Source organism: Dendronephthya gigantea, unplaced genomic scaffold, assembly GCF_004324835.1.
Source record: "Dendronephthya gigantea isolate DGI-Jeju-01 unplaced genomic scaffold, DenGig_1.0 000073F, whole genome shotgun sequence".
NCBI lineage: Eukaryota > Metazoa > Cnidaria > Anthozoa > Malacalcyonacea > Nephtheidae > Dendronephthya > Dendronephthya gigantea.
Window position 1 is genome coordinate 794,973 of NW_021163083.1, and position 27,789 is coordinate 822,761.

The 27,789-nt window shown below is 36.9% G+C and overlaps 3 protein-coding genes across 6 annotated transcripts; 2 read left to right on the top strand and 1 right to left on the bottom strand.

Annotated features, from left to right (window-relative positions):
* Window positions 1-20,715, bottom strand: LOC114531527 (islet cell autoantigen 1-like). Of its 2 annotated transcripts, XM_028553136.1 has the most exons (9): window positions 20,630-20,715; window positions 7,934-7,992; window positions 4,291-4,356; window positions 3,667-3,956; window positions 3,437-3,560; window positions 3,058-3,256; window positions 1,769-2,336; window positions 1,460-1,609; window positions 1-1,135 (listed from the first exon to the last, which is right to left on the bottom strand). In XM_028553136.1, the coding sequence occupies exons 3-9, from the start codon at window positions 4,332-4,334 to the stop codon at window positions 627-629; spliced, it is 1,884 nt and encodes a 627-aa protein (XP_028408937.1). In that variant the 5' UTR covers window positions 4,335-4,356; window positions 7,934-7,992; window positions 20,630-20,715; the 3' UTR covers window positions 1-626. The 2 variants fall into 2 exon arrangements, with proteins under 2 accessions (XP_028408937.1, XP_028408936.1); XM_028553135.1 differs by lacking the exons at window positions 7,934-7,992; window positions 20,630-20,715 and adding an exon at window positions 5,106-5,278.
* On the top strand, window positions 5,762-9,660 carry LOC114531529 (obscurin-like protein 1). Of its 2 annotated transcripts, XM_028553139.1 has the most exons (6): window positions 5,762-6,083; window positions 6,431-6,631; window positions 6,737-6,793; window positions 7,379-7,669; window positions 8,172-8,486; window positions 8,752-9,660. In XM_028553139.1, the coding sequence occupies exons 2-6, from the start codon at window positions 6,568-6,570 to the stop codon at window positions 8,883-8,885; spliced, it is 861 nt and encodes a 286-aa protein (XP_028408940.1). In that variant the 5' UTR covers window positions 5,762-6,083; window positions 6,431-6,567; the 3' UTR covers window positions 8,886-9,660. The 2 variants fall into 2 exon arrangements, with proteins under 2 accessions (XP_028408940.1, XP_028408941.1); XM_028553140.1 differs by lacking the exon at window positions 6,431-6,631.
* Window positions 15,590-27,674, top strand: LOC114531528 (kielin/chordin-like protein). 2 transcript variants are annotated; one of them, XM_028553138.1, is made up of 10 exons: window positions 15,590-16,231; window positions 16,738-16,817; window positions 21,947-22,046; window positions 22,925-22,962; window positions 23,759-23,863; window positions 24,345-24,396; window positions 24,688-25,148; window positions 25,313-25,658; window positions 25,750-25,937; window positions 26,853-27,674. In XM_028553138.1, the coding sequence occupies exons 1-9, from the start codon at window positions 16,111-16,113 to the stop codon at window positions 25,935-25,937; spliced, it is 1,491 nt and encodes a 496-aa protein (XP_028408939.1). In that variant the 5' UTR covers window positions 15,590-16,110; the 3' UTR covers window positions 26,853-27,674. The 2 variants fall into 2 exon arrangements, with proteins under 2 accessions (XP_028408939.1, XP_028408938.1); XM_028553137.1 differs by having other exon boundaries at window positions 15,593-16,231; window positions 25,750-25,933.
* Window positions 27,675-27,789: the final 115 nt, after the last annotated feature.

Here is a 27,789-nt window from a genome sequence, read left to right on the forward strand (position 1 = left end):
TCTTCAAATTCATTATACATCATTCAAATTTGTGTCACATACAATACATTAGCTATCGCGCCAATAGCGCATTTCCGGCGTCTACACCCGAAGATGTGACGTGGAGCTACGATCGTATTCACATCCTGATGATGAATGTGATTTAATGGCTATGTTTCAAAGAGAAAGGCAACCTCGTGCTTGGGTTTGAGAGAAAGACTATTAGCACACAGATGGAAAAGTTCTCTTGTTGCGTGAAATCACATACATCAGGTGGCGAATATGACTTGGTAGAACCAGTAACTGTACTTTATGTGATACGAAGCCTTGCTCTAAATAACCTGGCTCGAAGATACAACATTCTTCAACTCAGTAAAGCTTGATCAAAACATTGTAGTTCACAACATGCAATACGAATGAAACTAAATTATCAGGCGTGAAATTGTGTTAGCTGTTAAAGCATATTAAACTAATCTTACAGATAGTGTGTAACTCTTGCATTGAAATAAATAATATGTTCTTTGGCAGCTTCTCGTCAGATTCGATTGCACGTATTTTTTCCCCAAATACCGCTGAGAGTTTCTCCATAATGAGCTAGTAAAATATTGAATACATGTTTTTTCAGGAGGTAAAAGTTATTTTCTTCACTAGCAAGAGCGTTTAGCATCGTTTTCTTGATTCTCCTGTCCAATTGCATCTGGATTGGACAGCGGGTCCAAATCAGAGAAAAGATTCAACCAGGTCGATAAATTTCCATCTGATGGCTTCGCAGTATTCTGTCTCATCATCCCAGAGGATGGTTGACCAGCAGCCGGTGCAAGGGGGGGAGTGGGTCCTTGCATGTTAGTAGGTTCAAGTCCGCCCGTAGCCTGCGGTGGTAACGTGAAACCAGATGAGGGTGCATAGGGGTCGAGGCTTGCAAAACTATCGATTAAATCTGAAGGCATGAACTTCGTGGGCGAGCCGAGATTTTCCTGGCTCGAGGGTGCTTCCACCTGTTGTTGTTCGTTACCAAACATTTTATTCCAGGTTTCTGTGAAACTGTTGTCAGTCGTTGGATTCTCTGGCTGAGAGAGATTTCCAAACAGAAGATCATCTGTGCTCTGTAAACTATTATCCGCACCAAGCAAATCTTGGTCTGAATTTTGCTGGCCTCCTGGTTTACATAAGAAATGAATGAATGAGGAGTGTTAGACTGTAGAAATCAGGCTGTTTTTAAGCATGCTTGCTTGGAGTTTTGTTGAATTTCACATCAAGACTTGACAATGAAAGGAAATTATGACGAAGGCGATAGAAGATGGTGATGGGAACTAAATTGACGATAGTATTGGTAGCAATAAAGGGTAGCAATAAAGAAATGAAGAGTTTGGTAGGATAATATTAATGTGATGGTGAATGAATGATGTTTTAAATAACGACGGTGAATAATTGAACGCGGCCAAATAGAAAAATTGAAGGTTTTGAAGTTTATCATGCGCACCTGGCAGACCGTTGTTTATTGAATCACCAGCACTTGTCGCTGCACCGAGGTTGGTCATTTCAGGACTGGTGTTATTCAACATGAAATCTGCGATATTTAACTCATCATCTTCTGTATTACCACCAGACAATCCCAGAAGATCATCAATTCCTGTGAGATAAGAAATCGCCGATGATTCTCGCAGGGAATTATTACACCATGTTTTTATACGATATATTTGAAGTACATTTAAATCCACACAACGAAATTGAGGATTGAGAATATATTATTCAATTCACACGACAGATATCAATAACTGACGTTTCTTACCTTGTATGACAGCAGAGGAGCTGGGCTCAAGCATGGCAGACGTTGTTTCCTCTGTCTTTGCAGGTGAACCGCCAAGAAGATCAGTGTTTTGATCTTTCTCGCTGGAAACCGCAGGTGGCATTCTATCAGGAAGATTATCCAACGAGATCAAAGCATCGTCATCCTCGTTCGACCTTTCTCGGACATCCAAGCCCTCCTCGTCGACTTTCTGAGAATTCTCGTCCTTCTCGTCCACGTGGACCGCTTCCGCAATACGTTCCTCTTTGATCCGCTCTACCCCCTCGTCACCCTCATCATCGTCGACGTCATTTTCGCGCGTGTACGAATCGTCTGGTATGATATGCTTCAACATTTGAAATTGATACGAAGGATGACCACGGAACTGCTCGTAAACCTTCGTCAAAGAACCGGACGAGTTCTCCCAAAACTTAAGGAGGCTCTGCTGGTATGCGACCAGCGTCGCTGACAGCAGATTACAACGGCTCGCGGAGAGTAAATCCACTTTTTGAATCACGTCGACTTTACATTTGTCAAATTTTTTCTTTGTAACCTTCACCTCGGACTGAACCTGCCGCGAATATATCGTTTGGTTAAAGCGGACGTTTTTATCCACTGAGACAAACCTTATCTCGACGATTCAAAAAAATAGTTTCTTTCAAATATGCTTGTGGATGATATTATAATGATGACACAGTATTTCTGATCTCATATACTAAACTGGAGCTTCAGAGATAAAGACGAGCTTTAAAGATACGAGATTGTCTACACAAGGAAAATGGGAATTCTTAAAAAAAATGAGAATTCTTCAAAAAAAATTAGATGATCCTGTTGTATTTGTTTAAGAAAATCGAGCCGAAGGAAGACTAGTTATACCTGAGAGTTTACTTATTTTATATGCGATGTAAAAAAGGTCGATAGAGGATAGCTTTGGTTTTAAATGAGTCGCAATAATTTCATCCTGAATACGGATGATGAAAGGAGGAAAAATGAAGTAGATTCTGAATGGAGAAAAGTAAAATGGATGAAAAGAAAACAAACATCCTCGTTTGAATACATCAGAATAACACCAGCGTCCGTTGTGGATACAGAAATAAGTGGAAAGAGCGAAGAGCCAAGCAAGAAATTAATGAAAAATTTAAAAATAATAATCTTATTTGTAGAGCGCGTAAAACACTAACTGGACTGGTTCGTTTTATGAGTTATTATGTATCTGACTGAACGTCTAGAGATTTACCGTGAAAACACCGACATTTGAACATGATTTAAGAAAAGATTTAAGGAGGGCTTACCTCTCTGTATTTATCCAACTTTCTATAAGCCTCAGGATCCAGTTCTTTGGAGATATCTGCCATCCAAAGCAACGCTGCTCTATATTCACTTCGCAGTCTTTCCATACGATTCACCGTCTCCCAGGTGTCGCCTATGGCCCGATGTCTGAATGTCTCCACCTCTTGGTACAGGCGTACAAGAGGGACACGTAGGGTTAACCTAGGTTTTAAGTGGATATATGTGATTGACTGGGTGATGGAGAGAACGACGAACTGGTGGTTCAAAGAAATGAATGACCACTAACCACCCTAATAAACGCCAGTCCAACCCATGAAGCAACTAACTGAATGACACACAAACCAATGAAATAACTGACCCAATAACTAAATCAAGTCTTACCTTTGCTGTGCAGTATAACTAAGTGCCTTGCCAACACTTATCATCATTTTCCCAGCTTTTGTTTTATCAACAGAACCCTTTTCACGTAAAAATCGACCAGATTCATTCTCCTCTTGAGACAAAGCTATAAACATTTTAAGTAGATAATTTAATAAATTATTGTGGATAGTTTAATTAATTATCAAATACAAAATGATTCAATATTGCTACCAGATATAATGGTGACCTACCAAATATTTTCTTTTGATAAACTTCAACAGCCCTCAAAAGATCAATACATGTTTTCTGTATCTGTCTAAATGCTTCAAGCCTAGCATCAACTTCAGCATCGCCAGCAACTACAAACTCATCTTGTTGTTTGCCCAGTTTTTCAAGCATAGTTTGCTTCCCTTTCCAGTATTTCTGTTGAACCTTGCCCTTGAACGAGTCTGCAGGCCTGCGGTATTCACGATAGTTGAAACCATTGGCACTTGCATCTGCTAGGCTATCATCATCGGGGTAGTCTGACGGACGGTCATAGCTATTAAGAAAGAGAGGACACATTGAATGGTTGGGAGCAGAGCTACGAATGATCTATAAAAATCAACAGGGGTCGGTTGTATGAAAGCCGGATATCGCTACCCATCGGATAGTGATTTTTACAATCATGTTAAACTTGCCTGTTGTTGGGTATAACTTTCATTAAATCTTAGTATTCCTAAATCGAGGATCCTCTTTAGCAATAGTTGGTTACAAAGCTGAAATTTTATTGCTATTCAAGCATTTTTAGAAGGGTTGAAAAAATCACTATCTGGTGGGTAGCAATATCTGGCTTTCATACCCGGGCCAGTAATATAAAGGATGACGGTTCGAACCTTTCATCAGGATCTTGTGGTACATGTTGATATGAGTCACCCATGATTAATTTCCACCACAATTATCTGAAATAAAAGATGAACATATTGACTGCCAGTATACTAGCACTTACGAGTAAGACTATCTAACTTTGACAAGTGTTAAACACTGAAGTAGCCCACCTGGCATAAATGTAAATTTAAAGCCTGGTACAATGATTACCTAGCTATCAGCTAAGACCACTGATGTTGCATAGAACAGCTTTTAATGACAATTCACAATGCTAATAAAGGTATGTGAAATCTGATTCGCTTCCATGTAACATTGTCTTATGTCAAACAACACTATGACCCCAAAATTGAAGTTTGATGCTATCTATATGATAGCACATGAATAGTTAATAATTGAGAGATTTAATTGCAACACATTTTAGAAAAAAAAATTAGAAAAAATATATCCATTTTAATTCTTCTCTGCTAAACAAAACATTGAAAAGCTTCATCCAAAATACAATAATGAAGTGGAAATTTCTTATTAAATATTCATTATTTTAAATCTTTGTCAGGTCCTAGCTCAAGAGGTTCATCATGGAAGCACAGTATCTTCACACAAAGGATGCTAGCGCCATAACAGTTTTATAACTATATTAAATATAAAGATTTTTGCTTGTCTATCGAAATATCCCAAGATAAAATTCAAAATTTTAAAACCTAAATCAATATTTCAATCTCAAAACATCGTATAAATATCAAAATATTTTACAAAACAAAAATTCCTACGACTGGTATTAACTCATGAACACAATTCACTCTCGTAAAATCGGCCAAAGTTTTACCTTTTATAAACGCCTTCCTGCCCAGCAAAACGATAATTGCGCGCCTGGATATTTCTGCTTATTCCTCAGCCGTCATTCAAGCATTTTCAGTGCATTTTAGTAACAAAATCAAAGCATTTTCAAAGGTGAAAAGTCGACAATCAAAACATATTTACACGTATTCAAAACACTGAACAAGTCGCGAGCAAACTCATTTCCAGTCTTTCCGCGCAAATTGCGCAATATATGCGAATTCCACTGAACTGCAGTAGTACCTGGATAGAGAATCCTCAAAGGTACTGACATCATGGAAACAATGGAACTAATTGCCTTTTTTCGTTTTTATTAAGCAAAGACAATTTGACGATATATGATTGACATTTCCACGGAGTGTTTGTTCTTACTGAAAACAAACAGTAACCAAATATTTAAGACGTGTCTTTGACCACTAAATTTGTTTTAGTGTATAATTGTGTCCGGATGTTCCTTGCGGTAGCTCAGGTTAAACAGGGAAGCGGAACACGATGCAGCGAGTTTCAGACGGAAGACATACCAGCCATATTCTAGCCTGCAGGGGGGTTGCAAACACGTGGCATGTTTAATGAAGCATAATATTCAAAATACAACATAAATTTTCCAAAACAATGCTCTCTGATTAGGAGATATTAAAAGAAAAACTGTTCAACTGTCACAAGGCTGTTCGCCTAATGCATTGGATTTCTCAATGTTAGATGTCGTTATCGTTACAAACCTCTCATTGTAAAGAAAAACCTAAGACTACTGCATTTCTAAAGATTAGAATACTGAGTAGTAGGCTGCTATTGTGAAACCCAACCCTTATTGACATATGATACGTTTCCAGAGCGCTACGAACGTCACCTTAGTTTTTTTAGTGGAATTAACGGATATGCGTTGAAATAATAACTCAAAACAGCACCTTAGCCCTTGTTTGTTACTGAAATTGATATTGATCGACACAGGGACAAGCTCACAAGCACGGTTGAGTACCCGCAACCACAAAACCAAATTTGCATTGAATTGACTAACATTCCGAAAGGAATTGTAAACATACAATTACAAATTTATAAATACTACGAATTTGATATATATTCCACTGAAAATATATCTAAACCAATATAGCATCCGGTACTGAAATAAATTTGTCTTTTAATGCTCTAGTAATCATTACCTTCAGAATGATTCAAACAGGAAGATACCATATCAATATTTAAGTAAAGTACTCAAAAATAATCATTACTTCCAAGAACTATCAATAATGTACATTTCAACGGAACTTATTCTGAACGAATTCCTGGGATTATATAATATTCGATGACTAAATTTAGGCACACAAAGTGTTTGTCGGTTATAAAAGGAGTCTAGTTTGTCGAGAGGCTGAACTTCGGAAAACAGCATCAAACTCGCTATCCAACCGTGTTGTAATTACACAGATACCGGTGAAGTATCCACAAGACTGACAACCATGTGTACTTTTGTCAAATTAAACTTGTTGGTAATATTATCAGGATGCTTTAACATAGCATACGGTATGGGTAATAAAACTAAGAAAATCATAAGCATATCGTTTAGACAGTGGTTACCATATGTTACATAGTGCTACTGTTAAAATGTTACAATGTCTTGTGTCTTAGGTTTGATGGGCTACGAATGCATAAATGGGACTTATCGAACTCTTAACACCACCAAAGGTAAAATGAAAAATGAAAGTTTTAAAGTTGCTTTTGTTGATACGATAATGCAAACAGTATTGCACTCAGACATTGGGGCTAAGGTCATGATAAAACCACGAACAAGGTCAAAAGCGTCATTGAGTAAACAGTTCATTCCAAAGAGGTTTGTTGGCAAATTGCCGCTCAAACTAATCTAGCAATGCATGAACTCGTTCGACAAAACTGTTCTCTAGCCATTTGTATCCAAGGATACTTTTAAAAGACGGCTGGACTGGTCAGGCAACAATACTCTTTCTGCATTGAGAAAATATTTGATGAAGATTTTTTTACATTCTCGCTATGAAGGGACACAAATTGTCACAAATTTACCTAAGTGTACTCTGTGTGCAGTGGATTGAATAAATTATACCTACAAAGAGGCACTGAACATAGGTAAATATGCCCTGTGTTCAGTGAGACTGGGCTGGACGTATTATCCTTTTTTCGACTTCGCTACAACTTTCTAAACGTGAATTCCGCTAAGAAGTGACTATCTCGAACACATGCCATAAGCACTGTTGCACCAATAGCGTTTGTATTATCAATTATCGTATTTCTGACTAGGAAAACCGGAGGTGGAGTTGCAAGTTATCAACAAGAACATCTATGTAGATGAGAATGCGTTCTTCACGTGCAAAGTTCGTGCTAATCCAGCTGCAGAAATTTTCTGGTTGTACGAAGGACGGTTTATAACAAGGGAGGAACAACGAAAGATATATTCTTACTCAGACTGTAACACAACACTTACTATAACGTTCGCAGAGCCGAAAGATACTGGGCGCTACAGCTGTATGGCTAGAAATTCGTATGGTGAAATGACATCAAATCTAACCATACTTGCTGTCCAGCAAAAAGGTTGAAGGAATAATTGTGTTTTTTATTAGCGGTTAATAATGACTGGTTGACACTTAACGATGATAATCACTGAAGGAGAAAATGATTTCAGAAACTGCTTATAAGGATTTTACTCATCAGTAACTAAACTCCCAGACTACAGGCGCTTTTTGGAGACCTGTGTCCACAAGGCAAATTACCCCGGCAGTGTTTTGTCGAGACTGATTGATTAACTCAGTTAAATGAAGTTAGCTTAGAATTAGCTGTTGCAGTTTTGAGACATACCTTTACACTGACACAACTTTCAACTGAACTCTTCTTAAATTTTAGGCTTTTCATGATTCCTAAATAAAAGCAGTTAAAAGAAAATTGAGAAACTAGTTTAAAAAAAGAAAGTTTCAGCCTAAATGAAGTTAGTTTAGTTGAGCTTTTTCTGTCTTGGATCTTTCAAAATGAAGCAGTTTAGGATACCTAGGGCTTTCCAGACATTTCCTTTTGTAATAACACAAGTTTTTTCATTTAGAAAAATTCAAAAAGGTTTACAAGGCTGCTGAGATTGAGATGATCTCTACACAATCGTGTGCGCCTGAACATGAAAATATGACTTTGAAGTGTAGGCATAAAAAAAGTCAGGGGATATGTCTATGGGAAAGAAATAACTCAAGCATAAATGAAGAGAAAATTAGTTATTGTGATGATAGAATGTGCTGCTTGAATATCAATCGATTCTCCAAGGAAGACGCTGGCTTATACACCTGCTTTATGTATTATGACGTCCTCAAAGCTGATGTTCTCATTCCTCAGCCAGACGCAGAAAGATGCAATAACATATACACAAGTGAGTTGTCGATCTTAGGATGAAGTATCATATAAGAAAACAGCATAGAATGGATTGAGGTAGAACAGAATGGGGTAGAAAAGAATGAAATAGAACACGGAATGGATAGAGAGGGATAGAACAATAAGGAATAAGGCAGAATGGAGTGGTATACAGAATGGGGTAGTCATTGGACAGAATAGAGAAGAATTAGGCAGAAGAATTTAATCCTTAATCTAATTAATTTTGTTATTATATTTGATTATTTTATAATAAATTATTTCAGAGGAAATTCTTGTGGACACTGTTAGAGAGAGAGGAAACAGCACTGGTGAAGGGTCAAAGAATAAAAGTCTCGTTGGTGTCTGGCTTTACGGAATGATTGCGTTGTCAATGACAGTTCCCTGGCATGAGCTTTAGATATTTTCTTTGCTTTTAGTTTCTGTGTTTTAACCGCAAAAATACTGTGAATAATGCTTCTAGAGATGCATGAGTAGTCCACGTGTTGTAAAATGTAAGAATATGTAACGTCGTACATACTAGAGTAAAACTGTAAATATATAGCGTGAATATCCCCAATTATGGAGCAGTTGTTTGACCAGGGAGAAGACTGCCTGTAAAATGATTTAACGCAACTGAGCAACTGAGCTGATGAAATCAAAATACGTCATTGCAAAATTCTAACGACAATTAACTTGCCATAATCTTCAATATCTGGCTTTGCGCTTTCCTTTAATCACCTAAACACCTTAAAAAGGATCATTAATTATCACGAATCGTCACTGTTTTAAGATGATTTATGTACAATACAACTATTTATTTAATTAACATATAATCCTCTCCAAACACTCAATGATTGAACTAAATTTAACTGGATAGCTCCAGTCCTAAGCTACAGTACACTCTTCTCGATAAAGATCTATTAACTAAATATTCGATTCCAACGTACATTACCGACCCTAGATAAACTTTTTAGGTTTGGGAATTCCATCTAGAAACATCATCATTGACAACAAGAAACACCTCACTCAAAAGTTAATCAGGATCCGTGATTTATTAAACACAATAAATTCTGTTTATCAAAATTCTTGGTGATTAAAATGTGTTGAAGGCATTCAGCAAGACAGGGAATGATTTATTTTTCCTCAAAGACTGAACCAGTTTTTGAAGTCATAAGCAAACATTTGGTTTAAATAACTGTATTTGAGAACCATATATTGACTTATATCACCATATTTTATCGACGTCAATTCGTTATAATGGATGCAACTAAACTACGACAATCATTCCGGATATTTTGGAAGCTACACAATGTGTGTTGATAATATTTTGCTTGGAAAAATGTAAACTATCAATAGATTTCTTAATCTATTCGATCAATCGCTTAATATATCTGATCCGGATTTCCCAAAGACTTTGTAGATCTCTTTAACGAAAAACCACTTAATTATTGCGGAGCCAATGTATTTCAAGAATTATTGATTTGGACTTTGAATATAAAGGAATTTTTAAGATTGTGCCTATGAAAACATTATGTATATGGAAGAACATTAACTTGTGATGACGAGGAACGTAATTATGAGAGATTTTAAAGATCAGTGCATGATTATATTAAGTCTTGTGGCGTCTGAAACAGTCTTTTATCCTCACGACTTCGCGACTATATATCATTACCGTTTTGAATATTTCATCATCATGACGTGAGACCCTGCTTCCTCTGAATTTGTAATATGATTAACACTTGGTCAGTCCTAAGGCTGCGTGTCTCTGTGTTACATAGTATTACACTCTCTCAATGATTATCTCCTCGCTTTACTTCGGTATTTCACGACATCAGAGCAATTCCACCCAGTTTTCTCCAAGCTTATCAGATTTTACACGCAATTCATTGTGAAAGATGATTTCTTAAAGAGACTATATCACTTACAATTTAAGTGTTGGTGATGTATCCTAATTAGTGGGAATAAATTCAATTCCTTGTTTCTATCAGCTTATAAACTATTCGCAGCCTTTCATTCAAGTGCGTGCTGTAGAATCAACAATAGTGCTTTATTGAACTTCCCCAAAGTAATATTTCATTACCACAGATTTGTTGATTAGTTTAATTAAGGTAAACTCTGCTGCCCTCATCTTCAGAACCGTGTGTCATGAAATTCCAATCTAATGCTGTATTAAATCTTTCTGGAACACTCGTACACTCAGTTGAAGAGAGATTGCCATTATCAATTAGTTCAATTAATCACTGTAAGCAAACAGAAACAAGGGAACTGCAGGGGACTGATTTCATCTGATAAAGTTCCCTTCAGTCATGATCAACTGTTCGGGTCTTTGTAATAAAGAGACACGAATCCCAACAATCTTTTTATTGTCTAAGCCAGAAATGAATGATTTTCAGGCAAGTCTTAGTCGAGTGACTCTGTACCTACTTGACTACTTCTCGGGAAATAATTGTGAATACTCGTGGTGCCTACAGATTCGGCTGTTCCCGATAATAAAGAAACTGTGTTGAATTTCCCAGGACTTATGGAGTATATATCTTTAGTTTTTGCAAAGTAAATTCTGTAAATCGAAAGATATCGCTGTAAAGGTTGGCCTGTAATCCCTTAATCCACTTCCTGGGCAGACCTCATGTTGTCAATGCTTGTTCTCAATTTGTTTAGCCTTTTTTTCGTTGATATGCAATTGAGTAGTTTAAGACCGCGCCTTCAGACAAGCTGGAGCGCCTTCTCTCGAACCTAGACTGTAAAGACGATACCGCGTGCCCTGTGGCGTCTTCCAGCCTCGCCAGAAATGTGTTGGGTGAAGCAAGAGGTCTAGGAAGGTGTAAACCGCAGCTCTGACTTGGAGACGTCGATATCAGCCAGTTTACAGGACATTTATCACTAAATAGAGGCTAAAATATATAGATTATAATAATCCAGAATATTGAGCTAGGCTTCTGTCAAATGCGAGAGGAAGGTAGATATATACAAAATTTAGTTTAAAGCGAAGCTCGAGATCTGTGTGAGAAGCGTATTGAGATTATAAAGGTCTGTTCACACGTTCCTATTTTGTTGGATCCAATTCACTTCTGATGGATGTTTTATAGTCTGTTGTTTTGTAATGTATATGAGCAACAAATTCACTGAAGCCAATACAGTACTGCTTTATCAATAACACAGAAGTGAATTGGATCCAACAAAATTAGATCGTGTGAACTGACCTTAAGACAGTGAAGTGCAGTGTGTGCATGTGCTTGAATGACGAGTGGTAATCATTCAATTCAGGAAGATCTGAGTGGACAATGGTACAAGGATTGACATATCCAACTCAAAAACTAAGTGTCCATCACTTACAACTGTCAAGAACCTCTGTGTGCATGCCAATATACATAATAAACTAGTCTCATGTAATTATAGCTAAAGTCTTAATTATCTTGTGCACATGTCAATGAATCTCATAAAATATTAATGTTCTGAGTCTGATAAGGAAACTTTTTAATTGATAAACTTTCGAACGAGCCAAACCCAACAAATATGTCCCCATATTACATCGCGATTAAATATTTCATGTAAGAGATAATTCTGTGAATTATAGTTCTAGCAAACCCTTTTCCGGGAATTCCTGTGGTACCATAAAACGTACTAACAAAACACGAACAACACGCCTTATTATTTCGTAAAATGAAGGCAATCATTCTGTTGGCAGATTATCTTAAAATTAGAGAATCATTGATGACGTTCGACGAAGTTTTTTTTCAATATTATATGTCTGCACTTACGCTCATATTGCACAAAGCTTGAAAATCAAAATCTCGATTGCAAAATTAAGCAGGAATTTTAAGCCAGTAATCAGATCTAATCAGTGGTTGAACATGTAGTTTGTTGGTTGGGAAACTGGAATAAAGGTAAAAAAAACAGCTTATTGAAGAATACATAAACTGGACCACCAAGCGAATGCAATCCACTTTAGTCCGCCTGACTTAGAGTGAACTCTTTGAAAAATAAAAAATAATATATCGATTTAAGAGGATAAGATGAACTACACATTATGACAAAAGCATCATCATTAGCAATAAATATCTGGGTTATGACATCCCTTGCAGTTTATTATGAAAACCCCCCGTAATAATCATACTTGAGAATCAATGCAAACGTTTTGGTCTAAACTAAAGTTTAAGCCTGTACTGATAAGCCAAAGTCTGTAAACTATAATTATGAATTAATCACATGCGATATCAAAATTAAAGATATTTCACCTCATACCAGAGTCGATTGGAAAACACGGAATATTACCCAGGGATGATTTGTGGACCTATTTAAGTTATTATTGAATATAACTCCAGCCCTTATAGCTCCATCCTTTGTCCAACTGAAAACCCCTATCATGATTATCCCTTTCGAATCCCATTCCAGTGCAGATTTCTCTTCGTAGATGTAAGAATAAAATAACTGCACAAAAACTCAACATAATTAAGAAGCTAGTTGGGGAAACACAAATTTGTTGATGTGCATATATATTTCAGCAAAAAAACAGTGAGGAGCTCGTACTGAGGAATTACTAAATATGACCTTGGTAAATAAATTTATTTTGCTGCATTGCTCTGAAGACATGATCTTAAAACATATTGCATGACAATTGTTAGCATTTTTGTCTCTAAGACTAGAAGGAATGACGTAGCGGAATTCTATATCTTTTTCATCTTGTGAAAACCCCTCTTTACAATAATTATCCTAATACTACCGTTGACAAATAATTTTAGTAATACCCTGATTAATATATCTACACGTAAACTATTCAGACTGGAGGAATCTGAAAATCTTTATTGATAAAGATATTTATTGCTGAAGAGTTTTCACATCAATAAGGGTGGCCAGTTTAGACAAAAGTATGTAAACAAATTCTCCAGTGATTAGAGAAGATATATTTTATATTTCGGTGAGATATAGCTTCTTGTATATGAGTCATTTCCTTCGTTCAGTGGAGAAGACGTGAGGAAGAATCGTACAGGAAGGAAACCTAATCCCTGGGAACAAATATTGTGGTTTATAATACTGCACCTTACAATGTTCCCTGCTGAAGGGCAAACCTGCACTTGCTTGCAATCACGTCACGTCAAGTGATAAACAGTTCTACTCCAATGATAGCAACAGATGAAGACAGATTAAGAAGTATAAGGCAGATTAATCGACGAAGGAAATAATCTTTTTTTTTCTATGAAAAATTTAACACTTCAATTTCTGTAGCTTAAATTTATAGCTCTAATTCACAAACTGATGGCCTACACACATACCAGAAGATTAAACACACGTTATAAATAATTCAATTAAATGATGGCAGCTTATTTTAAACAAACGCAACTAAAGTTTTTTTATACTTTAGAAAGATGTGTCAATTTTCATGGTAAAGGTAGCAGATGCAATATTGTTAGTTCATATGAGACTAAGGTAGTAATTTCTCCAATTGAACTGCTATATGTTAGGCAGATTTATACCAAAATACTCCATATTTTTAGGCCAGAAAATATACATAGGATTAATACTATGAACTGTAGAACTACACTGAAGGTATTTTAAGATTTTGATTGCTTTCTGATTATTGTTTGAGTCAAAAACGTTTAGAGCAGATATATCGTTTGGTATCCGAGCGAGTATTAATACGGAAATCTAAAGACAACAAACTGAAGACTGGTATGGCCATTCACTGCGATATTCGTTTTTACCGTCAGCTCAGATTTCATTCAGAGAAAGCTTAGGAATTCGTCAGAAGTGTTAAATGTATTTTACTGCATGACTACAATCCCACTAAGCTAGCGGAGAAACCTTTGAGAGGTTCACACCGCCGTTTACGATGTATTGATATGACACATCTATGACACATCGTGTGGAAATCATTCCCTCACTAGAGTCGCCTCAGGTCTTTTGAAAACCATCAGAGCTTTAATTCAAATATATTAAAAACATTGAAATAAACCGAGGTTTTACCACAGCGAGATTAGCTCGGAATTTCTTCCAAATCTTCCGCTTGTTGGATAATGACAGGGATTTGATTCACTTCAATGTCGTCTAAAAAGACGCCGGTAATCATGGCTTGTTCTTAAGAGGGTTAAGCCTGGCTCGCGCATGCAGCCCACCCCGAGTGATCCGTGTTGTCTCGAGTGAACTTGCTTAGTGAGATATTTATTAAATGAAAGCAAACAAGCCACGCCCAAGTGGGACGTGAGCCGCTCACTCGCGAACGATTTGGGACCCAACAGAGGACCGGACTCTATGTCAGATGGACTCTAGGTACGAGTCGGAGAACCACCATCTTCATTTATATATTCAGCGAACGAACAAATGAGAAACTTTGCACGAAGATCGTGGTCGACTATCTTGTAGAATAACATCTTGAATAATAACTTGTAGAATAACATGAAATCACCTTCGTATAGCGAATACCAGTGAGCTCAGAGATACTGAGATAGAACATGAAATCTTAAGCCGACTGAGAACACGAGTTCTTTTATGATGATGATTGTAATCATTATGTTCGCAAATGTTCCACAGTAACCTTGGCCTCCAATAAGCTGACGACAGCAGTTGCATGAGAAGTACGGTCAAATACCTACGAAATACTCCACGTGCGCAAGTCCAGTATTTACCTAGCACCAGTGCAAACAATCTTATCTTAACTAACCACATTCTCGCCATTGTCTGTCTCCGGGGCGGGCAATCACGCACGCTTGCGACATTCTGGGCAAGGTGGCCTGTCCTGCGCAAACGCGCAACAGTATCGAAACGCCAGCCAGTCTCTAGCAGCGCGTCCTACAGGCTTCAAACCTTGCGCATCACTCGTTTGCCGCTCCAACCTAAACTAAACACGCTTGTCACCTGTTGGTGTCGTCAATAAGTTTAGCATATATTCGGTATTCACACTTGTACGAGAGTTAGACAAACAAGAACGTAATTACCAGATTTTAATAAGCGTACACACAACTAGGCGCCTCGTAGACTGAATATAAGACAATTATGCTTGACTTAATGAAATTTGCTTTCGGATAACGTAGTACAAACACAATAGGATTGGAGTGGAAAATAATGGCATTAGTATGAGCAGAACTAGAGTATTTTAGCATTTTTTTGCAGCACAATTTTGTAAACTCCGTGTAAGCAGACGATGGCAGAGAGTGTTGAAAGATGAGCGCTAGAGTAGTTTTATAAGGTCCTTGTTGACGTTGATGGATTACGTGAGCATGAAAGGAAATCTCAAAGTACACGTTTTCCGACGTGCAACAAAGCGCAGATTTAAAGAGAGATATGTTCGTCACATAGTTGAGATAAGCTCCTACAGTATATAATCACCAGTGTCACTTGACGCGGATCACTTCTCACGAACACGTCAAGGTAACAACATCGTTTCGTGCGTCGAGTCTGCGCGAATTAAACGGGAGAGGGATTGCATCAGCGAATCAGACAAGCATTTCGTGGAGATATACGCTTCCAACCGAGGCAAAGAAACCGTACACAAAAATCAAGGCGTACATAGAATTTTACCATATCGTATTTAACTAAATCTTGGCTTTCCGTAAACAAGATTTCAAAATTCCCACAGAAAGTCAAAGAAGTTTCTTATAAATCACGATTCCTCTTCATTGAAAGTCTCTTTGAGGGATATTTTACTCACCATGGCGTGCAAGATATTGCTAACGTTTTTAGTTTTCACGTTATCTCAACAAACGTTTGGTATAATATTTCCAATGCCAAGACAGCGAGGTGGTTTGTCAAGACAAGGAAAGATTCTCGAAGGTAAGTGGTTTCTTCTTGTAAACAGGAATGGGCTTGGTCAGACGTGAGCAACCTCGTTCCCACAAAAACCGAACAAGTTTTAACCGCCTCTTGGACCCCTATGAATATCTGCAGTCAAGGTTGGATCTTTATCTCAAATATTCTAGTATCCTTGCCCTCTGAAAGTGTTTATCCTTCTTCAACTGTCTCTGCAATTAATACCATAAAATATTGAAACGAAACAACGTAGTTTATGGACGCAGTTTTGCCAACTCTTCGTGGGTTAACTAGAAACTTTACATAAGTGCCCATAAATTGTTTTTTAGAGACTAATGGAGGTTTTATATTATTCATGATGTTATTTTTTATTCACGAGCCTGAACTACGTTTTAAGATGTAATTATTATTATTCTATGTCGACTATGAAAAATTAACCAAGGGGAAAAGGATATTTAGGAAATACATTCTGTTGTTTGTAACTCGATTTTTATTCAAACATACCCTCATTTCAATTGTCTTATTCCTAGGTTATACGCCAAAATGCAAAGAGGAGGGTAAAGAAATCCGACTGCCTTTCAAAGTACCGTGTACGAGATGCGTTTGTGAGGTAGGTGCATTGAAGACAACTCGTGATCTTATAATTTGCGGTTAAAAATAGCCCAGTTCCTCAACGTCGAATGCTTTCACTCAAGTAACCACTTCAAACAAATTGTTTTGAAGTATTTGGCGAGGTATACACTCAATATTTCGCTGTTTTTTCGCACTTTGTCGTGAAGTTTATAACGCCTGCAGGGGGTAAAATGCTTAATTCTTCCCGAGTACTCGAGTCACATAAAGACCGCTTTTTGGCTGCAACTTTCTTGTGAAACAGCATTCTATTTTAACGATTTTGGCTTTGGGAAACGCTCTTACGACGTAAGGTTCTGCCTGGAAACCAATTGGCCACAGATTTGGCACAAACAATGTGGTTATATAGCGAGCAATATCCGCTTTGGAAAGTATTCTTCAAATAATTTATCGCTTTTTAATGTCAAAACATGTTACATGTTCGATAATGGCTTAATGGTTCTGTCTGACTTCCTCCGTTCCTTCTTAAAATGGTTATGAATATCTTCAGAACATTTTACACCAACTGCATGCTTTCCTAAGCAAATACACGCACAACCATTGACGGTATACTGATGCGTAAACTCACAGGTAAATAAAAGAAATGAAAATAATTATAGTAAAGTAAAAATAATATCCTCTTTCGTACAATGAACATCTGGTAACCCTCAATGAACTCAGCCTTAAATAGATTTAGGAATGTCATAAAGAAAACAAAGAGATTAAAATAAGGCATTTGTTTATGTTTAAGTAAATCTACATTAACTTTAAGTTAAATTCCAATGAAACTACAAGCAGACAGCTATATAGATTCGCATGTTTCTTTCACGAAATAACGTTAGAAAGAGCTTTAGTTGTGTGCATGCATGTTCAGCCTTTTTTTCATACTTTCCTAAATTAATGCCTTCGCGATAATGAAGAAAACGTTTTTTCAACTACTTATTGAGATCATGGACTGAAGAAATGATTGAAAGCATCTTAATTTGAAAAGGCTGTATAATAATAAGCCTCAGAGAAGCTAGAGCAGGCCGCGCAAAACACCGAGAAACTTTGGATTTTCAACCAGAACAAACAAACGAAATCCGTTCAAACTCCACAGAGTCACCACCTACTTATTTGACGATAAATATTAATTGTTTGGTAGTAGTTTGGATATAATGTATATGCAGATTATTGAGATGATAAGCAATCCTCTTTAATATTAGACAAATCTTTTTCAACTTCCGAGTCATCTCTCGCTGTTTGTTTAAAGTTGCTTTCATCCAATTTACACAAAACTAAATTCTAATTTCTTCATCCAATTTACACCATTACTGCATAAAACAGATAATGTTCAGCGGTTTATATAAGCTCTGGTTTTACCGGCCAGCGAGTATCACCAATAGCATTTGATCATCTTAAATTTGATCATCTTGAATGCGCCAAAATGAACGACGGCCTGGATATTTAAGCGAGCGTATAGGCTTCCAAGAAGCGAGTACATATTTTTTTACTGTACACATCAGATGACTGTTAAACTATGATAAAGTTCATAACACGAATGAGAATCAAGACATATGGTGGACACAGATTATATAGTTGTTTCATTTACCTATTCTAGCTATTATCTTGTGAACATGCAGCGATGATTTTTCTCGATCTTAATCAAGTTACAAGGGCTTGGTTGTATGTTTATTTTCTGCCCACTCAATATTGATATTATATTTCGGTAAACACAGCACTTTGACTGATTTCATCAACTACTAATAAAGACTAATCATTTGAGAAGGGATACAATTTCCTTTCCATAATTTCCCCTTGTTTATCCCAAATTTTATCTAAACAATCCTTATATTTACTCTTGCGTTTTAAAACTTCAGCAACTCTCGTCCAACACCTGAACTTTACATTAATACATACGATTGCTTACAAAATACACTTCTTCAATTTTTTTCACGGAAGCACTGTGGATTTTAATAAGTATTATTTTCATATTCTACAACACAAATTCATCAATGTTTCAACGCTCTTCACAACGCATTAGAAAACTCTCAGGTATATATTACCTTAACACATTATAGCTTTTTTGAATGTCATAATTAAGAAATGATAGAAAACAAATGTTTGTAGAAATATCCTGAAGACATTATTTTGTACGATTTCGACCACTCAAAGCTGAACGAGAATCATACCTCATAGCACATTTAAACGCTTGAGAGTATAATAAAGAGTCTGAGTGTTTAAATACTATGTGACGCCCAATAACCTTTTACTCTGTCCATGCATACTTAAGTAATGTGCCTTTGTTAAATTGGCTAAGTCTGCGAGAAAATACTATCAAGATTATTGCTTAATAAGACGATGTAATTGAATTATTCACCGCATTTAATATGTTTCTATTTCGAAAAGGTATTTCCTAAATTTGGGCTTGGAGTAAGCTGTGGTTTTCGTATGTCAAGCACTATGCATTAAACAGGAAGACGGCATTAATACTCTAGGCACTAGCAATGATAAGTTTGCGTCTAAAATTCATATTTCCCGTGAAAATGGGTTTTTTCCTTATAAAGATAATTCCTGCCCTTATCCAGAAAATTCATCCCACAACACTGGATGAATTTGCGTCAGGTGGACGGAAATGATAAATGATAAAGATTTATAACGAAACATAAACGAAATAATACAGAAATTCACGATTCAAAAGTTCACGACGGACCGACAGCTAATACAAATAATTCACCATGAAATATACAACGATTACACTTGTGAATAACAGAGATTTGTGAATACCTAAATGGATAATCGAGGACAGAGTATCGGCAAACAGAATGCGTCTATTTACAATGAAATTAGCATAATACACGATTTTGTTTGCATATCTCTTAGTACTAGCACTAATGTAGGAAATATCAACGATAAGTCGATAAACATTTTCCTTAATTTGGATAAAATATTCCCATGCGGAAGTTTACGATATCACTGATTCTGAAAGATTAGCAGGAGTGTCTTAGCAACGATAAGTTTATTGTTGTCGTTCATCGCGACGTATCTCGCTAAACTGGGTCAACGCCAAATTATGGCCGACCCAAATGACTCGTTTTAATCATGTCAATGTTGCTTTTTTTCTTTAAAAAAAACTGACAAATGTTCTTGCCACATGCTATTTGCTACGGTAAGATTCCATCCACATTGACTCGAAATAAGATATTTCTCTAAACCGTGGTGCAGATAAGACCATAATTACGTTCTTTCATCTTTCATGAAGACACGTTACTCGGCTATGACCGAAATTTGAAAATGTTAATGTCAAAAGAATATCATTATCTTGTTCAACAACCTGTTGACAAGCACGGAAAAAATGAAAAATAGCTGTGTCGAATATCTTCTAGTATAAGCTTTCATAAGTAAGACGAGGTTGCTAATATACACTAGCCTGCGTGGTTTCTATGTGAGCTATACATAAATGAGATTATGACACATTGTAGTTCCGAGGGTTGCTTGAACGCACGTCAAAATTCGTCGATGCCTAATTTGGGATCTCAGACAAGAAGCGTGGCATCTTTTAATTCACCGAAAAATCTTAAACTTCAGAAAAATGTATTGATGATAAGTTAAGTGACGAGAACACGAATTAGTCGCAATGATTAGACTGCATATGCACACCCACGCTTGTCTAGTGCCCAGGAATTTGTAAATAGTGGAACGCGCATGCGCAACTTTAAATGCCGATGTTTCCCGCGCGAAATTCAGCAAGCGACGGCCATGACTTTTAAGGAGTCTCCGTGCATGCAAAACACTATATATGGTAATGAAAATATTATAGTGATCTGTACTCACCCAGATGCAGTAGTTTCCAAGACCTTGTAAACTGGAAGGATAGGATATTGAGTCGTAACTTCTTCAGTGACCAAGATAGCTGAAAAAACCCATAAAAATAGTAACTATCAGAAGAATAAGATTCTTTTTAGGTTAGATAATCCCGCTTTCAAACAACCAGATTATGCCCTATAGCATCTCTCTTGAAGGCAACTGAAGCTGTCGTGGACTGCTTTGGAAATAGTAATTCTTTATAAAAAAGTTAGTTTAGTTTAGGTTAGGTTTCCTCCTGTAGTAACACTGGATCAATAAGAGAACAGTTTAGAACTGATAGAGCTATCTATGAAAATCTTCTGTAGTAACAATGCATCGAGGGAGATAAGGTGAATTAGATTGATAAAGTTTGGAATTTGATCATGCCACTTGGGACTAAACAATTAGGTTTAGAGTTAATGTGTAAGTCATATAGGCCACCTGTGCCTAAGTGTGCAGTGTGTAGTTAAAGATTAAATCAAATTTGAGATATCGTATTATGGAAATGCCGAGAACTCGAAATTCCGGTGATTTGCAAATTCCTTAGATAATGTTTTCACAGAGATTCAAACTCGAGCCTCCAAGATCATCTTTGAAGCAAACGATTAGGCTTCTCGTTACGAATCTGTTTTGCTCGAGATAATCTATCATAGAGTGAACACAAATATATAATATTATTATGAATAGTCGATGTCATCCAACACTGTTTTAACCGCCTACGTAACCAAGTTATAGGATAGTGTCAAATGATGGATGGCTTAGAATTCTTTCAAGCCTTTCCTTCCGAAATGCAAAAATTTGCAGCATATTTTCCTAACAAAAAACGCTTGTTCTCAGCTGCGTTCGAGATTTCAATGATTTTGCGCTCAAATTTATTGTTTCCATCTGCAAATGATATAGTATTTGTAGGTTTGTCCTCAGCTGAGATTTTCTATGAATTCACGACTCCTAATGTAAACATCAAATGAAAAATTGGAAATTTGGATGAAGTTTTAATTTCGCTCGGTCGTTTATTGTGAAATACAGCAAGCTTATTGCCCTAAATTAGTCATCCAAAGTCTGCTTAATGCAAATCTTGAATTTAACGCCTGCCTGTTTTGGTTAAACTGATATGTTTCAAGTGTCAAATGAACAATAGCCCGTAAACAGTCTGAACACTATAAAAGCATTGTACAATTAGTCTTTTATCTGACCGGCGCCAGCACGCAGTTGCAAGAAAATTAGCGCACTAAAGACACCATCATGTCTTCGAAACGCGTGTTTCTCCTGATTTTCGCGCTAAATTTATCTTTTTCCGCAATACAGGGAGGCAGCGTCATTTGCAAAAAGGAATCATGTCCGTCAATGGATGATTGTCGGGGAATTGCGGTGTTAAAGCCAGGCACTTGCTGCCCAGAATGCCAAGGTAAGCGCATCGCAATCATTCTCTAAAATAATCATAACGGTATCAGGAAAAAAAATAGCGCGTAATTACTTTAATCAGCAAACGAGTAAAACACATATAATCACATCGAATTTGATCAACTGATAAGCGAAGCCTTCAATTAACGAGATGGGTTTGGTTTATGAGATTGTAAAACATGTGTGTTAAATATTCATCGCTATCTTAAAAATGGGAGTATTTCCTGCCTTCGTTCTAATGTGGTATTGACGAGAAATATTCACAACGAGGTTTCGGAATGCAAGTATTGATACGAAGCAAAGGTCTCTTACCGTCTGCTCGAGATCTCTTCTCTAATATCGGCGGCATCTACCCTCCCAAAGTTTATATTAGGAATAGTTGCGATTATCAGCAATTCCTAGCATGCGTGTTTATCCCTGCTGTAAATAACAACGCGAAACACAGTAAGAATAGCAGTTCTAACAGCAGTCCAATGTAATCTCTTGTCTTCGCACACAACTGATACATCTTTGACCTTTATATATGGTCATGATATAAACATGCGATACAGAAACGCTAGTTTCAGACAAGCAGGAAATGTCGAACTGTTTCATGCAATAATAACCAAATAGAACCCAGACGACAAATTTGATTCAAGATATGGCGCTAAAATGCTAGAATTTTGTAGTGATAAAATCGTTTGAGATATTCTAAGGCAGGCTTTACTCGGAATATACAGAGAATAAACAAAGCACTATGGGGTGACATAATACAACGCTCCTTAAATGCAAGTGTAACCTTGATACAATTAGCATGGAATTTAAACGCACAATGTCCCAAAAATGACTGAGCAATTCTGCAATATTCCTTGCCCTTATATGAATCTATTTTGTCTTTTACAGAAAGCGACAATTGTCTTTATCAGGGTATTAACTATAAGGTGAGTTATCAGCGAAAATATTATGGACTTATTAGGTTCTATTTGACACGAAATCTTACCACAATGACGTGCGGAAAGAGAGTCTTTAGAAAATTAAATTACACTTTTATAACGCTATCAAAAGTGACACTTAAAATATATGCAAATTTTAGAGTAGTTCTATAGTGTATGCCTTGTTTATTCGTTGTCGCTTTGGCTAAGATGTACACACGAACTATCTGATAATTGCATGTTTTTAATGTATACTTCCCACGGAGTTGCACGCTGTGAACGTTGTAACGAAAGTTTGAAATGACTGAGCAACGGGTGGGCAGGAAGGCAAAGACCTCGATCCTCGCTGTGTTACAAATCTTGTATTTGGAAAGGGTGTTTCTAGTTTGATTCCTAATAAAACCACAGGCTTTTTCAGCTTTCCAGCTTTGAATCAATGAAGTTTAATCAAGTCAAATTGGTTGATAAAGTTTCAGGAAATATGTTTGCGAGTTGAAGCATGAGAAATATTTTCCTTTTCTGCGAGAACGCGCGTCATTTGGTTAAATAGAACAGTGTGTGTGTTTTCGTTATTTATCAAGTAAACATTATGCGTTTATAAGCTTGACAAGGTGATAGTGTATTACAAACAATTTAGCGCCGCATCGTCTGAGTTGAGTAATCGACTGCTGTTTTTAATCTTTATCGATTACACGCCATATGTTATTCATTTACGCTCTCTTGGGATTTGATTTCTAAAATTTGCATGCATAAGGCGAAACTTGGTAAACTAGTTTTAAACTAATATCGAAATATCTCTTTCCAGAATGGTGATACGTGGCTTGGTCAGAAGTGCACCAGTTGTTCTTGTAACCAGGGTGAAGTGAGGTGTGAACAGCAAGTTTGTGAGACGAACATTCCGTGTCCCAAGGTAAATGCCTCCCACCCATCTCAAATGGGTACGAGTTATGTAATTTAGCCGACAATACAGTGCCTCAAATCCTGTTTACTATATCAATCGAATTTGAATCATGTGACTGTTCGTGTGACCAAATTAATAACATTATGCTATTTATACACAAGCCTATATGTTGCGATTGAATAGAGACAACAAAACCGCTGTGCTATGTATGGTCATTCAAGGTTATGAAGTGCGGCTGTTTTTATAATAAGGATAATGAAGCCTGTGTTCGTCTTCCTGTAGGCAATAGTATTTCACTAATCACATTATTTTCACTTGTTGTGAATGCAAGGCACGCCTATTCGTTACACCAGCCTAAACCGCTCTATCTATGTGTAGCCTGTGTGACAGTCTACCTGCAGACTTAAATCATCCCGAAAAGCAGGCAAATGGGAACTTTCCGATGTAGAGCCCCTTTAATTTAGCTTATTTCAACATTTTTCTTGCTTAGGGAATGAAAAGAGGGCTGAAGCCTGGGGCTTGTTGCGAGAGCTGTATTGAAGGTGTGTTTATAATTTATTGTGATTGACATTTTCTTCGATAGCATACAGTGTCGCAATATTGAATATGCAGGGTGAACTGTGAGAAGCACCTTATAGTCATAAATCTTACCTCGAAACAGCACACTTTCTTGCATGAATAATTACCCAACAGCACACTTTCTTGCATGAATAATTGTACCAAGATTACGATCATCCGAGCTCTTGCTAAAAATAAAAGATAAATGAATGATTTTCTTACTCAGTTTATTTTATTTTTGTGCTATAACTAAAAACCTTTTATCGAATTTTCAGAAACGGGTATCTGCACATCATTTGGGGACCCGCATTATCAGACATTTGATAATCGCATGTACAACTACCAAGGAAAGTGTAAATATGTTTTCGCCAAAGACTGCGAGACGAACAATTTTACGATAGAAGTTCGTAACGAGGGACGACACTCGCGGACATTTTCTTGGACAAAATCCGTATTTTTGCATTGCAATGGACTGGAGGTCGCTCTTTTGCAAAATCTGCGAGTCAAGATAAACGGAGTGTTGGTGAGCCTGCCGTATTTTAGACAACCAGATTTATACATCGCAGAGAACGGTTACCTCACGACGGTTAACACGGGAATTGGCGTTCAGGTTGTTTGGGATGGAGACAGTTATACCGAAGTTCACGTGCCTAAACGATATCAGAATAAAACTTGCGGGTTCTGTGGCAACTTTAATGATGATCCTAGCGACGATTTCATGACTCCAGAAGGAGAGGTAAATATATATATTATATCACAAATGTTTCCGTCTAATGCCAGATCATTCTACACATTTTCAGGAATATATGTCTATTTACGAATATTTATAAATATTATAGAGAAGATGGACGATGCTTGAGTTTTCTTGAGGTACAAGTTTTGTTTTCTGATTGTTTACAGGTGAAAACGGACACACGAGAGTTCGCGATCAGTTGGCAAGTCCGAAACAAGAGAATGACAGCGTGCGATAAAGAGGAATCTGAAGGCGCTGCTAACTACCCACCCATGTGTACTGGGGAGAATCTCATGCATGCACGAAAGAAATGCTTTGTGCTCAAGAACTCGAAGTTTGCAAAATGCCACGGCGTTGTGGACCCCAGACCTCATTTCAAAACCTGTGTCAATGATATGTGTCACTGTCCGAGATCACAACTACACTCATGTCTCTGCCAGAGTCTCACAGCATATGCAAGATTGTGTCAACGACAGGGGGTGACAATTAACTGGAGAACGAAGAGCACTTGTGGTAAGAGGACGTTACAATATACTTTTCAGTTTCCTGCGTGTCCTTCTGACATGCATCAGCATTCTCATGACATGCGTATTCCTTCGTTCAGGAATGAAATGCCAGGGTGGCGCAGTTTATGATGATTGTGGACCAGCTTGTCGTCTCACATGTAATAACAAGGATGACGTCAACAAAGTCTGTACCAAGCCCTGCGTCGCTGGATGTCAGTGCCCGGCCGGAAAAGTGTGGAATAATAAGAAGAAAAAATGCATCCCTCCATCCAAATGTTCAAAGTAGGTAAGCTTTGTTGTTTTTGCATGAAGTACTAGGCTTAAACACTTAATCTGGGTCTGCTTTGAGAGTAAACAAGCTGTATGATCCAAATAAAATTAACTTTATACTTTAACAAGAATAGGAAGGTAAATCCTTTAGAAGTTATTAGCGATCTAAGGCCACCTGAAATCATCGCTAAATCGTCAAGCACTCCCCCTACGAGTCGTCAGATAATGACCTAGATTTAAATGCCAATAATTGTGTCCGTGAGACGGAAATACTTGTCTTTCCTAGGCCACCTACGACTAAAGCACTGCCGCCTCAAAAACAAACCAATTAAAACAATTTTATCCTTTATAAATACAAAGATTCATGTTGATTCCCTTTGCTGAATTGGGTTTATCCTGTCTGAACATTCAAAAATTATAATCACAGGTTTTAAAGTCTTGGTGAAATCCATTTGGGTGGTGATAGTTATAATCCTTAAACAAATAGGAATAGCGTTGACGGGCGCTTGCATCTGGATTATCTGAATAAGAAAACACTCAAAGCCCCCGTATTCCACTTCACTATTCCGCTTCCCACCCGACGAAAAATTTACCGACGAATTTCAAACATGGAAGCATCTCGTAAGACACTACCAGTGGAGACTACACCAAACACTGTTCTCGTACACATTCTAACAAAATATCCTTACTTACCAATTCAGAATCTTTAAATGCAGTCGTTGTATTTGCTTTGACGCGGCCACATCTCAGCTGCTACATAAACGATAAAATGATGCCCGCGTTAGTCGTGTCAAAATTAAAAAAGTTAGAAATCTAGGATATCTTAATCTTTTATTCTTTCATTAGCCACAAAATGTAGACGTATTGAAAACATTTCATCGTTGCAAATAAACAAATATAACTTGTACTAAAATATATCTTTTTCCCACAGATCAAAGAAGAGAAAGACTTTTGTGCATTAAAAGAGCTGTCTGCTGAATCAGAGTCGTTCTTATATAAATAAATGAAGCAGACAGAATACGAAGCACATCACAGTGTACAGAAAAGCAGACAGAAATAGGCACCAGGCCCTCGTATTTTATAACCAAACAGCGAAGAACGTGATAGAGAATGAAATGACCCAGCCTTGGCAATTTTTTATTCAGCACTCCACTAACATAAACTATACGATAATGTATCCTGTCATACGATATTGTATCCCGCTATACGATATTTCATCTTGCATTAGATGGATCGAGGTCGACTATTCTTTTGCGACACACAACAACAAGTAATCCATAGATTTCGAATCATATTACAATAGTTCCCAGCAATTCTTTGGTGTTAATGGAATAAACTTTTCAACGACAAGAAATAGAATAAAAAATTGCCAAGAGAACTAAAACGATCAATTTGCGGGTCAAATATAGACGGGATTCTGTGTAATCACTACACCTTCAAAAGGATACGTAGTTTAGACGACATGTTAACAGTATATAATATATAGACTATATAGTATATACACATATATATTTTCAAAATTTTTAACGTACTTTTGAAGTATAAAATGTAATTTTGATACAAACAGTTATATATTTTCAAGACTTATATAATTTTATACGCGGAGAATATTGCTTTTTCCAAATGTAGAAATCAGTGCATATGAACTTGTTAACTACAGAATGACTAACCTTTGACAAGAAATTTCAAAGATATATCAATGTAAAATTTTGTAATAATAGTAGACCAGAGAAGAATGGTGGCTATTATATTGTATATATGATTTTTAAATAAATATTTTTACAAGTTATTTTATTTTTCAATTTTCTTACCTATGTGATGACTCCAAGATTGTTCATCTCTTTAAAACAAGATTCACAAAAACAAAT

Excerpts from the sequence above, each read along its gene's own strand:
- LOC114531527 (XM_028553136.1), bottom strand. The coding sequence starts at position 4,334 with ATGGGTGACTCATATCAACATGTACCACAAGATCCTGATGAAAG. Across the intron at positions 3,561-3,666 it reads TTATCAAAAGAAAATATTTG|CTTTGTCTCAAGAGGAGAAT; the intron begins GTAGGTCACCAT and ends AAATGTTTATAG. Across the intron at positions 3,257-3,436 it reads AGTTATACTGCACAGCAAAG|GTTAACCCTACGTGTCCCTC; the intron begins GTAAGACTTGAT and ends CTTAAAACCTAG.
- LOC114531529 (XM_028553139.1), top strand. The coding sequence starts at position 6,568 with ATGTGTACTTTTGTCAAATTAAACTTGTTGGTAATATTATCAGGATGC. Across the intron at positions 7,670-8,171 it reads ACTTGCTGTCCAGCAAAAAG|AAAAATTCAAAAAGGTTTAC; the intron begins GTTGAAGGAATA and ends TTTTTCATTTAG. Across the intron at positions 8,487-8,751 it reads ATGCAATAACATATACACAA|AGGAAATTCTTGTGGACACT; the intron begins GTGAGTTGTCGA and ends AAATTATTTCAG.
- LOC114531528 (XM_028553137.1), top strand. The coding sequence starts at position 16,111 with ATGGCGTGCAAGATATTGCTAACGTTTTTAGTTTTCACGTTATCTCAA. Across the intron at positions 22,963-23,758 it reads ATCAGGGTATTAACTATAAG|AATGGTGATACGTGGCTTGG; the intron begins GTGAGTTATCAG and ends ATCTCTTTCCAG. Across the intron at positions 25,934-26,852 it reads CCTCCATCCAAATGTTCAAA|ATCAAAGAAGAGAAAGACTT; the intron begins GTAGGTAAGCTT and ends TTTTTCCCACAG.